A 15,801-nucleotide genomic window follows, 5' to 3' on the forward strand; every position below is an offset into this window, starting at 1 on the left:
GTAGTTCGTTATTTGATTTCTTATGTAATTGTTACTTATGCCAGGTATAGAAGCCTCAATCCTTTTCCAAATATTCAAAGTTTAAGGCCAGAAGGAACCATCAGATCATCTAGTCTGACTTCTTCTATGTCACAGGTCACCAACACCACTCAGCAGCCACACACTAAACCCAACAACCCAAATTAGACCAAAGTATTGCAGTGTGATGCAAAGTGTTCCAGAGGCCGAGAATAGGTGGAGGTGCTGAGATGCATCAGTGCTCAAGGCCCTTGTAATGATGGGGAAAGTATTATGTGGGTATATCTCACTTGATCAAAACAAGTGACCTGCTCCCCATGCTGCAGAGGTGGGAAAAGAGGTGGGAAATAGTGAGAATTCCTAAGGTTAGGGTCCCCTGTCTATTAGGCACCTGAATCAGTGGCCTGGTTTACAAAAGTTCAGAGCATCCAGCAGCTCCTAGTGAAGTGCACTGGGAAATGCTGGGTGGCCAACATTTTTGAAAACCAGACCACATGTTTAGGTGCAAAATGACAGATGTAGAAGCCTAATCTTAGGCACTCATTTTTAAAAAATCTTGTCCTCAGCAATCTCCTTCTCTTTAGTTGTCATGGCTAGGCTTAAGTCAGTGTGTGTGGGGAAAAGAAGTTTCTCTTCATATTTGATGTCCTTGGTTGACTGGACTGCACTTAAGTATAGTATTTCTGCGAAGCTACCTTTTAGATCAGGGGTCGGCAACCTTTCAGAAGTGGTGTGCCGAGTCTTCATTTATTCACCCTAATTTAAGGTTTCGTGTGTCAGTAATACATTTTAATGTTTTTAGAAGGTCTCTTTCTATAAGTCTATAATATATAACTAAACTATTGTTGTATGTAAATTAAATAAGGTTTTTAAAATGTTTAAGAAGCTTCATTTAAAATTAAATTAAAATGCAGAGCCGCCAGGACCCAGGCAGTGTGAGTGCCACTGAAACACAGATCATGTGCCGCCTTCGGCACGCGTGCCATAGGTTGCCTACCCCTGTTTTAAATTCTCCTCAAGGGGTTGTCAATGAAGACAGGACCTACTTTAACACTGAAGTTAGAATTTTATTTCTCTATTAGTATATAAAGAATGTTTACATTCCTAGTTCTTCCTCTGTTTTCTAAATACCCTACATGGTGTCCTGCAACCAGATCATCTCCTGCCAGCTTTTTGGACAGCATAGTGTTGTATAGTAGCTATTTACCATACCCATGGTGGCACTCACAAGATTGTCATTCTCACATGCTGCCCTCTTCCCCCCATACTCCCCAATCTCCAGTTTACATTCAGTTGAAGAATATCTGTTTTAAATTGTGCAAAATGCCCCATACACTATCTTGTTTAGAAGCCATGTGTGCAAATACATCTTGAGCTACAGTGGCTAGGCAAAAGTTTAGTTTAGTTTAGTTCCTAGCCTGTACATATGGTAATGCTTTGGAGTTATGGATCATGGGGTCTCTTGTGCTGGGTGATACACTGAATAGTTTACAGTATAGTTTTAAGGTCATGTCTATATGTGGCCCCAAGAATCCCTCAGTGCCAACTGGCAAAGGGTTCATTGTTCTGTAACAGCCCTGACACACTCACTATGCCAACACACTGCTTTCATAGTACAGCGGACCCTCACTAGAACGCGCGTCTATATAGTGCGAATTCGCTTATACCGCGGGACCGCGCATGGATCCCAAATTTAATTACCTTCACTGGAATCCATGGTAACACGGTGACCGCGTTAACGCGGGACTGCGCATGGATCCATTCTAGCGAGGGTCCAGTGTATTTATCTGTAAAGAATATCATGTGAGGTAGCAATTGAAAGCCGAGGACATGCTGGTCAGTAATATGGTGAAATGTACTGACAGTATATAAGGAACTGTGGGTATGTATACTGACCTAATGTTTTAAAAGTCTAAAAGAAGGGAGAGTTGACAAACAGGTCTTCTGCCAGACCAAAGCATGTATATTTAACTATCCCTGTTTCCAGTGTAAATTAAACATTGTAAGGTCAACACAGAGAGCCCTATTTACATATGAAAGTCAACAGGAAAAACAGGTCTGTGGAGAATCTTTTGTGAAACAAACCAGAGTATGGGAGACACTTTGGAGCCAGCACCCCAGGAAGGAAACCACAAGGAGTCACCCTGACTCTGGGGACAAAAACAGTGGACTTTGGGGTTATAAAAGGAAGGAACCAGGACTCTTCTTTTATCTGGCACTTGTGTGAGTAACTGGGCGGTGCAATTACATCCATGAAAACAGGATCTCAAGCAACCTGGGTTGAAACACTGCAGAAAAGGCTTAGGTGAGATAAGACTGCTTCAGACAAGGATTGCAGCCTAAGCTGAGTTTTAGTCTCTGGAAAGCATGTTCTACTTTGGTTTTATTTGTAACCTGTTCCTCTTATTAGCCTTGCTCACTGTCTCTTAAATCTTAAACTTTGTTAATAAACTTATTTGTTTTTGCTATAAATTGATTAAAGTTCTGTGTTACATTAGAGCTGATACTCAGTTAAATCAAACAAGCTTTTGTATGTATGCTATTCCCTTTGGAGTAGTGAACCTGGTAATGTGAGTTCCAGTCAGAGGGGCTAGACACTACAGGGAACAGTCTTCCAGGGAATTCAGGGGTGGGGTGCACCTATTGTTAACCTGCAAAGTGGCAGAGTCCGGAGGAGAGTGGTTAGAGAGACAAGATGGGTGAGGGTAATGTCTTTTACTACTTATTGTTGGTCCAATAAAAGATATTACTTCACCCACCTTATCTTAAAGGCAATTGGAGTTCAGGTGCTGGCAATCCGCTACCACAAGAAAGACACTTTCATGAGTAAGGGATAACAAGGTGACTCTGTCCTGGGTGTCCTGAGAAAGCATCACATTATACTAAACACTGTGCTAGTACACTAATGTCAGGGGGCTGTGATTTGTTTTGTGTGTGTGTAGCTTTTTTTATACTGGCAAAATCCCTAGTGTAGATGCAGTTATACTGGCATAAATGTGCATGTGCAAGTAGAGCTCGTTTTGTTTGCCAAACCAGCAAAGGCATGCTGGTGTTGGTATAAGTTGCATCTATGCTAGGAGGGTTTGCTGTATAGTGCTATACTGAAAAACCTTTTGTAGTGTAGACCTGGGCTAAGACAGAATTCAATAAGTGAGTGTGTGACTTTCACATAATTTAAAAAAGTCTTAATTTAAAGGGGACACTTTCAACTTAAAAATCATATGCTGTAAGCATTGTTGTACCTATGCACTTAATGTTCCGTGTCACCATTTACGCTCTTTGTTTACCTTCTTTTATGCTTCTTGCACTTGGACAATGAAAGCCAAGTCAGTTGAACTTTTTAGGTTTTTAATGCTGCTGTGTTTCAAGCATGTCAGAGGAATGTTGATTTGTTTAAAAACTTTTTTCATTGGAAGCTTAGTGTTCCTTTAAATATTTTTCTTAATCTCTGTCTAAGATATGGACACTCATCTTTACGAGGAGATTTCTTTATCCCATTGTTTATGAGCAAACGAATGTTCAGTCACAATGAAGGAAAAAATTAACAGGAAACCCAATTTAAAATTTAACATTTTAAAGATGTTAGATGTATAATGAAAGGTCTCTAGACACCTATGACAGAAAAAGGAGTAGCCATTCAATATTTAGAAATGACCACTAAGAAATGCAATTATGCAAGTATTCCCTCCCCGACCCTGGGTAGAAATGGTCCTTATCGCATCACAAAAGTTTGTGTATCTGAAAGTTTCATGCTCTGAAAGCCAACAGATTTGGGTTATTTTGGAGGAAAGGAAAGAGAGCTGAGGGCTGCTTATGGAGAATACATACCCAGCCAACAGTTTCCTTTCTTTCAGTGGGATCCTGTCTGAATGCCTACACTAACTGCAATTAGAATAGTGTGTCAAGAGGAGAGAATTGGTCTGTCATTTAGGGTGTCATGGTAAAACTCCACCTGGAAACAAGTGCAAATCATAGAGCACAGGTGTCATACGACATGGTGCATGCTCACCAAGGGTTTGTCTACACTGGCACTTCCTCGGCAAAACTTTTGTCGTTCAGGGATGTTAAAAAAACACCTCTCCCCCCCCGCCCCCCTGAACAAAAGTTTTACCGATGAAAAGCGCCGGTGTGAACAGCGCTTTGTCAGCAGAAGCGCTCTCTAGCTGACAAAGCGGCTGCCACTTGTGAAGGGTGGAAGTTTTTTGTCGTCAGGAGAGCTCTTTCCTGCCAACAAACACCATATCGCTAAAAGCCTTGTAATGTAGCTATAGCCCAAGAGGTCTGTCACATTCTGTATCAGGTTCAGTTCACTTTGAATTAAGATGCAGTAATCAAGAGCACACTGCAGGAATCTAATCTCAAAGTGACAATGGGTGAACCATAGCAGCAAGATGTGTGTCTAAACATATCACAATTTCTGGCCCAGGCATGGATTTGAGATGCTGTGGATCCAGCAGTACTTCCAGACTGAATTCTTTTAACAAATTGTAGATGTACACCCTCAATTAAGGAAGCATTTGTAATTGTCACCTTATTTCCTGGTTACCTTCCCCAACCTTCCAGCATCATCTCAGTTTTCTCTTGGATTTAGCTTTAGCTCCTCGTTCATTTCCCAGTCTCTACCAAATCTTGAGCAAGGCATTTAATAGCACTGGCTAGATTGGATAAGAGAGGAATAGAGCTGGGGGTCATTGAGCGTGCTGAAAACATTATTGGCTCTATGTACCAGTTGAACAAGATGTCGGAGCAAGATGGAGCCCTGTAGAAATTCACATGTGAGAGCAGTTGGTAGCTCTAAGTTATTGCTTTTCTGCCCCCTCTGGCATTTCGCGGATGGGAATTAAATTGCCAAATTGCAGCCCCATCTGTCTTTTCTGGGGGTTTGCAAACAAGCCAGCTACACCCTAATGGTATTGAAGGCAGCTGAGTCTATCAGTAGCAGTATTGCTCTTAATCCCTCACCAGGTGATCTGCCAATTTTGTCTGGTGCATAACATAAATAGTTCGGTACCTAGACTGACAGGGAGAGATGAGGTAACCAGATACTGGGGAAGTTCTCTTGCCATAACCACCACCTGAATAATATTAGCCAGCAATGGAAGATTAGATACTAGATAACTACTAGATTATCAGTGGCAAGTGATGTTTTTTAAGCAGTGGTTGTACAACACAACAGCTTCCTTAATAGTTTCCGTGAGTTATGGATTCTTTTGAGAATAAAATAATGACTAAGGCTCATTACTTCAGTATTGGGAGCTTTTTAGAGTACTGTATTTTCTGGCGTATAAGACTACTTTTTAACCCAGGAAAATCTTCTCAAAAGTCGGGGGTCGTCTTATACGCCGGGTGTCGTCTTATAGGGCGGGTGCTGAAACTTCCGAGCCGGACTGGAGAATCTGCGGTCGCCGCATATGGTGTGGGGAGCTCAAAAAGGGCCGCGGCCGCATCCCCGCCCAATGACGAGGTGAGGGGGCGCCTCACCGGGAAGGTGTAAGTGAAGGGCGGAGCAAGCTGCAGGCGTCCGGGACGCCCGGGGTATGGAAAAAAGAGAGAGAGCGGCGCTGTGCCCAGAAAAACACGCTTCTTTCACCCATCTGGCCCGCCCTTGTATCCTATTACCGTACCTCCTTCTCTGCCTCTCAGATCTCGCTCCTGAGGACTGCAGTGAAGCGGTGCATGCGCGCATGTGTGAGATCTGAGAGGCAGAGAAGGAGGTAATAGGATACAAGGGCGGGCCAGACGGGTGAAAGAGGCGTGTTTGCGCTACCGCTCTGATAGTCTTGGAGACAGGGAGGGCTGGGCAGGTAGGGAGAGCTGACCAATCCAAGCAGGCTTTGAATACAACAACCAGCCAATCGCTGGTAAGGTACATCGCTTGCCGTGATTGGCTGGTTGTTGTATACTGGGTACCACATACAGTACCGCACCAGTATCTGTACCTGTTCATACAGTATACAAATGTCCAACAGTCAAAACCCCATCATGGCTCCACCAGCAAGAAGAAAGAAATATGAAGCCAGTTTCAAACTTAAAGTTGTAAACTTTGCCATGGAACATAATAACTGCGCTGCTGCAAGACAATATGGAGTAACAGAAAAGATGGTTCGGGACTGGAAAGCAAATGAAAAAGCATTAAAGAGTATGCCAAGGGGTAAGTGTGCATTAAGAAGAGGCACTCCACATTGGCCAGAACTCGAAAAACATGTAGCAGACATGGTGAATGAGCATCACCAAAACGGTTATGTAGTGACACGAAATAAAATACATTTGTTTGCACTTCAGTGGGCCAAATCTAACCCAGATCACAGCAACAGATTTAAGGCCACTGTATCCTGGTGTACTAGATTCATGGGAAGGCATAATATGGTACTGAGGCAAAAGATGAAAATTGCCCCAAAATTACCTGCAGATCTTGATAGCAAAGTAAATAGTTTCCATCGATACGTAATACAACAGCATACTAAACATGGCTATGCGTTAAGTAATATTGGAAATCTGGATGAAACTCCAATGAATTTTGATATGGTTGGAAATAAAACTGTCCATCAAAAAGGTGAAAAAACAATTTTAATTAAAACAGGACATGAGAAGTCCAGTTTTACAGTGGTACTAGGATGCACAGCTGATGGCGCCAAACTGAGACCAATGATTATTTTTAAAAGAAAAACAATGCCGAAATTCAAGTTCCCTGTTGGTTGTTTTGTACATGTGAATGAAAAAGGCTGTATGGATGAAGAAGGGGTAAAGCTATGGCTTGATAATGTATGGAGCAGGCGACCAGGTGGACTTATTCAAAAATGTAGTCTACTGGTGTGGGATATGTTCAGGGCTCATTTAACTCCCAGCACCAAGCAAATGCTTGCAAGACTAAACACAGATGCGGCAGTTATTCCTGCAGGATTGACATCGTTGGTACAGCCACTGGATGTGTGCCTAAACAAGCCATTTAAAGATCGCATTCAAGAACAGTGGAATGAATGGATGGTTAGCGGCGAAAAGTCATTCACAAAAGGAGGAAACATGCGTGCTTCACAGTTGGATGTTTTGTGCAAGTTTGTCATAAAAGCCTGGAATGATATTGATGCAGAAACAGTAATCAAGTCTTTCAAGAAGTGTGGCATATCAAATTCATTAGATGGTATGGAGGACGACTACTTGTGGCAAGATGAAGAGGAAGCCGAAGCTGAGACCACACCATCTGATATGGAATTCGATCCATACGGTGATTGCCTTACAAATGTATCACAAGATGTCATTGATGTACTTATGATATCAGATGACGAACAGGAGGATTTTGAAGGCTTTTAAAGGGAAACTGTCACGCCAGCAAAACCTGTAAAAATACCATAGCTTGCAGTTATGATGGGCGTTGCTAACTCGCCAGGGACTTGCCTGGCACTTGCTCTCTCTCTCTTGTTTGTTATCTTCCTCCTATCATCATCAGTTCCAGTTTGGTTGACAGCTTAGAAAACAAACAGCATGGCAGCTCCCATGGATTTATTGTCTTATCCTTCCTTTCAACTTTAGAGTGAATTAGGAAAAGTTTAATCCACTTGCACTGTTTTATGTTTACATGTTTGATGACAAACAGCCTTATGTTTATAAGTGACAGTTTTCCTGCTAAGTACCTGCATGTCATAAGCATTTGAATTAAAATTACCATATTGAAATCAAATCTGATGTTTTTTTAATTTTTTTTTTTGGTGTGCGTTGGAAGAGGGGTAGTCTTATACGGCGAGTATATCCCAAACTCTATATTTTAACTGGAAAAGTTGGGGGTCGTCTTATACGCCCAGTCGTCTTATACGCCGGAAAATACGGTACTTAGATTAACAAAAGTTGGCAACCTGCCCTTAAAGAGGTGCTGACAATGTCTGCCAACAGTGGAACCAGTTATTAAGCGCTGGCCTTCGCCAGTCAGGAATGACATGGGTCCACAGCACAGGCTATGGCACTGCTAGTATTTTGGTGAGTAACAATAACAAACTCCAGAAGAAAAAACGAGATTAATATGGTGTGTGGCTCCTCAAATGTAACAAATAAACAAATGTAGTGTCTTTCCTTTATGGAGATGACAGTTGTTGATTTTGTTCAAAAAGTCACATAAAAGTTTCATCACAATGAGAGGATTATGAAAGACGTTTTGATGGTGCTCATTTCAAAATCTAATTTTTAATTAAATATATTAAGGAAAGGGGAGTGTAATTTTCAGACTCTTGCTGCTATGCAGTGTTCTTTGTTGTTGCTGATTTTCTATTTAGTATAGAATCATAGCAGTTACAGAAAGTTCAAAATAACATTACTTTGATTTATGCTTGTATTCCAAAATGTTCTGCATCATATCCAAGCACAGTGGATAGTAACAGTTTTCTCACTGAAAGATCATCACTTTCAGGAGGAGGAAAATAACGCCAGGGAAATACGTTGCTCAGTAGCAATCTCACAGTTCAAAGAGGTTTGCCAAGGAACAGTATTGCCATGGTGGAAGGTTTCAAGAATTATTAGTTTTTAATTAAAACGGGTAGAGGGAGAGAAAATGCCATATTGTGTTACCACCGATCTTTTAATAACAGTATGGTTGCTGAGAGAACTATTCGTTGTATTGAGGTCATCAGACTATTTGTTTAATCCTTTTGGAACCAGAGGCATTCAAGAAAAGCTAAATAAAGTGGGTTTTTTTTTTTTTTTTTTAAAGATTTGCCATTTTAACACGTTAAAGTCCCACTAAATAACCTAGGAAATCTTCCAACATTACAATTTTAAAACCATCAGTGAATTTGTGTGACTTGTGTTGTTTGTTTTTTTACAGAAGATAATTTGGATTACATCTGCATCTTTGCTTTTTTTTTTTTTTTTTTTTTTAGTAAGCAATAATCTATTTGTGTGACTGCAGGCTCCTCAGAAAATTATCAAACAGCTGATTACATGTTTATCTTAGTTATGGATCTGGAAAAAGACTACACCTCTACCCCGATATAATGCTGTCCTCGGGAGCCAAAAAATCTTACCGCGTTATAGGTGAAACTGCGTTATATCGAACTTGCTTTGATCCGCCGGAGTGCGCAGCCCCGCCCCCCCAAGCACTGCTTTACCGTGTTATATTCAAATTAGTGTTATATTGGGTCGCGTTATATCGGGGTAGAGGTGTACTTAGAAAAAGGTCTCTTCAATAAATTCTTGTTCTGAAACATTTAAAGTTAGGGTTATTTGCAAAGCTCAAAGTAAATGTTCTAGCATGCTTCTTTGCATACTTTTTCACTCCGATACAATTATGGCAGAATTGAGAAAAGTACATCATGTTATATAGTATTAAAATTTTCAAGAAGCTTTAGAATGAGTGTATCGGGAAGATGGACACGCATTGACATGGAATGATGGCACATTTAATGGAAGAAAGTGGTGGGTTAATGGGGTAAAACTAAACCAAGCTTTTGGAGAAAGATGATAGGTATAGGCTGGTAAAGCAGATACTTGTTGTCTATGGTCACATAAACCGATTTCAAGAGAAGTGAAATACTTACAAAAGAGTGTTTGGCCTCTGAGAGTGTCCCAAATTTGGGACATGCAGAGTCTGTTAGTTACTTGGTTTCTAGGGTCTTCCAGCAGATTTTGCAATATTTTCCAAAAGGTTCTGCTTATGAAAATATTACAAGTGCTTTTGCTTGTAAAAGGGGCCTTGACTAAAGCTGTATGAATAGTGATTTCCAAACAGGATTTGGTCTTTCAGTGCGGTGGTCATCATCTTCCTATGCAAATATATTTGTATCTTCCTCTCTGTTGCCCTGTATGTGTAGGACGTCCTCCTTGAGGCCTTAGATGAGGTACGTCTTTTCCCTGTCTCATAACATAAGAACAAAGGGATCTTCGATGAAACTAAGAGGTGGCAAATTCAAACCTGCTATAAAGAGATACTTTTTCCACACCTCTGATTAGACTGCTGAACTCTATGCAACAATATCCTGTGACAATGACTGAGCAAGATTCAAAGTGGGAGTGGATGTTTATATAGATAAGATTATTCAGAGTTATAACAGTAACAAAAAGAGAATTAGAATGGAGATAAAACATCATTTTCAGGTTGTAAGCGCCAATCTCTATTAGAGAAAAGACTGAGACCTACATGTGGTTCATTATCTTGCTTCTGCTTAGTGCGGGGTTTCTTGCATCTTCCCTACATCATCTAGTGTTGGCCATTCTTAAAAACAGGATATTGGATTATATGGCTCATGTCTGATCCAGTATGACAATTCCTATATACCTTCTCCTCTGTCTCTCTTGCAGGCCTACCTTTGCTGTAATGTCTATAAGAAAATGGCCAACTTGATGGCACCTTATCGAGAGTAGTAGTTGCTTTGTCAATTGTATACTTTTGATTGTATGCCTTCCTCCCCCCCTCATACACTCTGGGTGTCGCATGTATTTTGGGCCCCAGATTCTATAAACACCTTCATGCAGACACAGGGTTCTTACCATGTGCAGCAGCCTGCAGGATTGAGACTAAGATTGTACACTCTCTTTGGAGAAAGGACTGCCTTCCTTTGTACAGCTTCTAGCACAATAGGACCCCGGTCCAGATGAGAGTAGCTGGGTACTGCTGTAATACAACTATAATTCCTATTAATAGTTATGACTCTCTAGAGTCCTATTCATTTTCTTCCACTGAGGGAGTAAGAGTTGGAGCTATCCCCGACTGACTGCAATCATCTAGATTTCAAGTCCTGGCTCTTCAGTAGGTGGAACACTGGAGTGCAGGAGGACCTGGGATGGTCTCAAGCATGAAGCAGCATGATCTAGAGCAGTGTTTCACAACGACCAGTCTGTGAGACCTCCCCCTGAGAACTCCCTGACACAGTTTAGGAAGGCAGCAAGCCAGTCTCTAGTATCAAAAAGATTGACTAACATTGATCTAGAGGAATGAGGATGGGAGTAGGAGTCAGGGAGTCCTGAGCTCTAATACAGAGACTACCACAGATTTTACTATGTGGTCTTGAATAAATCGTTTCATCCCTCAGAATAAATCACTTCATCCCTCAGCCTGTTTATCCATTTGTAAAATGTACTTACCTAACTCATGGGTGCATTGTGTGGATTGATATTAGTGTAGTTCTTTGAAAGTTTAAAATGTATGGAATAATAGTTGCTTTTTTATTGAGTAGATAAGGACACCAAAAACTATAATTTTTAGACGAGTAACAAGCTAGTTTTCACTACTTTCCCTCTTTCCTCCTCCCATCCATCCTAAATTAGCCTGAAATATATATATGGAGTTTGTTTTCTGAACTGGCCTCTAATCTGCTTGACTCTGATTGTGGATCAGAGTGATAAGTGCCTTTACTTGCTTTCTCACTTTTGGTCATCTTTTCTTTAGGTTGGCAAATAAGCAGGACCGAGAAGGAGCGTTGGCAGAAGCAGATGTAATTGAGTGCTTATCGCTGGAAAAGCTTGTCAATGAGCATAAATGTCTGTGTCAGATTGTAAGTATATCTTACTGTACTCAATTTATTTGTATAAATGTAATGCTTAAGAAAGGTGATAATGTGGTCCTGTAATCCCAGCAAAGATACAGCATGTTGGTCTGCAGTACAAACAGTTCCAGGTCTCACCCTGCCTTTGTCCAGGAGGAATCCTTCCTAGGGCCCCATCTGTACATGGGTTCAGGCTGTGTTTGCTGAACCAGTTTGAAATCATATTAAAATGGTTCATGCTAACTTGGTTTAAAGATTGTTTGGTCAGCCAGTATTGTTAGAGCCAAACCTTGTTAAAAACAGAAGAGGAAACTGGGTTCTGACCTTGGATTCTTATTAGGCTTTAAACACAGTTTTCAAACAAGATTTTTGGCCCCATATTTGTTCTCTAGCCTAACCTTCTTTAAACAGAGTTGCCATCTGACAAACTGGATCTTTTTGTGAAACAAATTTGGGACGGGGTTGGTCTTAGTCCAATTTTTCTGTAAAGAAGCGTTCGCAAAGAAAATGATCACAGCCAAGGCTAACTGGCTATCTCAAACATAACTAGTGTCTCAAATTTACCATGTGTCCACTTTGGGGCTCAAACTGTGTGTTCTCAAAACAGTGCTTCAAAAGCTGAACAGATGTTATCCATTGAACATGGGCTAGCAAATGTTGGTCACTACCTAGTGTGACACAGAAACATCAAGGGGTTTGAATTCCACTACCAATCCCCTGAGCCATGTAGGCCTACCTAGTTGTATGTTTTTGTGATCCATTTTTGATCAGTGTAGGATAACCTGTAGTTGAGTTGATTTTCTGCTCTTTCCCCCCCCAACCCACCTACATTGCCAAATTGTATCATTAGTTTTAAAGTGGAAACAAAAGCATTATAAAGTAAAATTAACTTAGTTTTAAAGCTAATAGCAGTCGGATTCTTAATGAGTTACATATTGTTACAAGAAGTTGCAGTGCGTGACTGCATATTTTTTTTTTTTGATTTAGCATCAAGATCACTTGATGTAATGAGGATTTAACTTTGCAACACTAGCTTTGATAGTGTGAAGTCTTTTTCACATAAGTAAATATTTGTAGGGAAGATATTTCCAAGTGACTCATTGCACTGCTATAATCTCTCCAAGAATGAGATCTTCCACCCCATTCACTTTTCTCTCTAGATTGTCATCCTTCAGTTTTATTATCTAGCTTATATATTCGGTGCTCTCATGCAAAGCAGTTCTATCCATGCTTCAGCTTTGATCTACAGCAGGCAGCTTCGCCATGCTCTTCCAGAATCTAAGGCCTGGTCTACATTACAGAGTTAGGTTGACATAAGGCAGCTTACATTGAGCTAACTCTGTAAGGATCCACACTAAAATGTTGCTCCCGCCAATGTAAGTTGCTTGCTACACCGAGTTAATAACTCCATCTCCACAAGAGGCATAATGTTAAGTCAATGTAGTTAAGTCGACGCAGTGTCCATGTAGACACTGTTGCTTACATTGCCTATTGCTGCCTGAGGCTGACAGCTGGAGCCCTGTTGCCGCCTCCTGGTGAGGGATTTAGGGGAGGAGAGCCAACGCTTGGGCAACAGGCCTAAGGCAGTCAGTCCCGGGCGGCAAGTGCTCCACAAGGCCCCACACTGTCAGTTAAATTGGGGCAAGTGCTCCTGGTAAGGATGTGCACTGCCATCAGAAGGAGCATAATTTGGACATTAAATATCAAATTAATTACTGCAGTGGTGATACTTTGACTTAACGTAAGTCGACTTAATTTTGTAGTGTAGACATGCTCTCCAGAGAAAATTCTGATAACAATTAGTAAAGAGTGGAAAGGCAAACAAAAACCCCCACTAATTTTGCCAAATACAGTTGCACTCGAATGTAGCAGGACATGCAAATACAGAGAACTCACTACATATCCTAAAGAACCAGAAGTTGGATTTCTTCTCCCTTTGTCTCTAGGAAGTCCGAGACTTAGCCTAGACATTTTGTCTTGGCTCAGAAGGGCTTTCCCCTCACTCAAGGGATAATTCCCAAACAACCAAGCTGTCTCCAAAATTTATTCAGTAAAGGGTGGATAGAGTGTATGACTGAATAAAAAAGCTTTGTTTCCTAGCAACGTAAGACTTGCCATACTGGATCAGATCTGGAGTCCATCCTAGTTCCTTACTCCTTTCAGTTAGAGGTGATGACTGTGAAATCTATGATTAAATGTAAAATGCCTGTTTCAATTTGACTGCTCTCCAGAGTCATGAAATGAGTGTAGCCTCTCACTGTTCTGTCTGGTGCAGGCTTTTTCATTTGTAAAACTTTGACAGTAGTGCAGGAGGACTGGGTATATCTTACTATATAGGTCGGGGTGGTCAAATTTTTTGACCCGAGGGCCACATCATGGTGGGGAAATTGCATGCTGGGCCATGAATGTAGGGCTGGGGCAGGAGGTTGGGGTGTGGGAGGGGGCGCAGTGTGCAGGAAGGGGCATAGGGCAGGGAGTTGGGGTGCGAGAGGGGGCTCAGGGCAGGGGGTGTCAGTGGCTCCCTCCCTGCCCTGGCCCCGCACTGCTCTTGGAAGGCACCACGTCCCTGCGGCCCCTGGTGGGGAGCGGGGGGAACAGAGGGCTCCATGCGCTGCCCTCACCTGCAGGTACCTCCCCCGAAGCTCCCATTGGCCATGGTTCCCCATTCCCAGCCAATGGGAGCTGCGGGGAGCAGTGCCTGCAGGCGAAGGCTGTGCACGGAGCCCTCTGTGCCGTCCCCCAGGGGCCGCAAGGACGTGGTGCTGGCCGCTTCCGGGAGCGGCGTGGGGCCCGCAGTGCCATGGGGGTGGCAATCCCGCAGGCCATAGTTTGCCCACTCCTGATATAGGTGGTTTGCACTCTATATTTGGAGCATAAGAAAGCAAAGGAAAACAGAGTCTTTAGGAAACTTCTAAGACAGCACAAGCCCTGACTGTTCACAAGTCTGTACACATGCTAGAGACAGTTGCTGGAGGAATACCTATGCCAAGGACACTTTCTCTAAAATCATTAACAAAATGTTTTGTAAAGATCTGAAAAAGTACTGTAACCTCTTTCTCAATACTCTAAAGTGGTCTAAGCCGTAGTCCCCAACCTTTTTCTGTCATCCCTGACACTTACCAGTGTTCCCTCTAATTTTTTACGTCCATGTGCGGAATGAATTTTGTTATGTGCACCAATATGGAGGTGATATGTGGTGGAGGTGGGGCCCAGAGGTTCGGAGTGGGGGGGTGGGGCAGAGGGTTGCGGTGTGTGGGGGGTGAGGCCTCTGGCCGGGCGTGCGAGCTCTGGGGTGGGTCTGGGGATGAGGGGTTTGGGATGCAGGCCGCCTGGGGCTGCAGCAGGGAGAGGGGACTCCCCGCAGCCCTCTCTCGCCGCAGCAGTGTGGGGCCAGGTGAGAGGGACCTCCCCCCAGCCATGGCAGTTCTGGTGGGGCTGAGCTGGGCCGGGCCGAGGGAGGGGCGCCTCTCCCTGGCCATGGCAGCTCCAGTGGGGCTGTGCTGGGCCGGGCTGGAGGAGGGACTCCTCTCCCCGCCTGTGCGGCCCTTGATAGCTGGCTGTGCGGCTTAGAGGGAATTTAGCTCCTTACCCACAATGGAACTTGTCTGTGCCCCCCACCCAGAACCATGGTCAGGAGCTGCTGAGAGCGGGGGCTGGGGACACGATATCCTGAAACGATATAGTGCCTTTTTTTTCAGAAGTACGAGGGCCCATAGCACTCACTGAAGTCAGCGAGAGCTGGAGGTGCTCAGCATTTCTGAAAATCGGGCCCTTAATTTCTCAATTTAAAACTCTCACTAAAATATTTAAGATTATGGATTCCTATTAGGAAATGTCTCCTCCTGCATCCCATTATCTCTTACAGAACCAGGAAGCTAACTTGTTTCCTCTTGCTCAACTTTAGTAGTATGTCACAAGTTTCTGTGAAAGACATGCCCTAGTTTTCTAATATAAGCAGTGCCAAGATAGAAAATAAGAAGTGCTTTCTCAATAAACTTTTCCAAAGATTTTTTTCTCAAAATGCACAGAGCTCTAAGCTTTGTCTTGTTAGATGAAAGGAATTTAGGGACTGAGAACACTGATGTACTTGTAAGGAATGTATTGGTCCTTCATGAGTCAAAGAATGTATTATGGAAGCTAAGTGCGGTAAGTCTTATTTGTCTTTATTACAAAATAAACTACTTACAGCCGTTTTCACTTCCTAGACAGAAATGATTGACTTCTGTGCATCTTGATATTGTCAGTCAAGAGCATCTTCATCCCTTATAGAAGTCATGCTAGTCTTGGGGCACAGTGTTTTTCTCTTAGCTCAGAGTAT

General features: G+C 42.5%; 1 protein-coding gene across 5 annotated transcripts in view; it reads left to right on the plus strand.

The window, feature by feature from the left end:
* The window catches only part of ARL13B (ADP ribosylation factor like GTPase 13B), a 78,467-nt gene that overhangs the window by 39,962 nt on the left and 22,704 nt on the right, over positions 1–15,801 (plus strand). For all 5 annotated transcript variants that reach the window (XM_054046061.1, XM_054046068.1, XM_054046054.1 and 2 more), the window contains exon 5: positions 11,387–11,492. In XM_054046061.1, coding sequence (XP_053902036.1) covers positions 11,387–11,492 — 106 coding nt within the window. The remainder of the gene's footprint in view (positions 1–11,386; positions 11,493–15,801) is intronic.

This window comes from Malaclemys terrapin, chromosome 1, assembly GCF_027887155.1.
Source record: "Malaclemys terrapin pileata isolate rMalTer1 chromosome 1, rMalTer1.hap1, whole genome shotgun sequence".
NCBI classification, from domain to species: domain Eukaryota; kingdom Metazoa; phylum Chordata; order Testudines; family Emydidae; genus Malaclemys; species Malaclemys terrapin.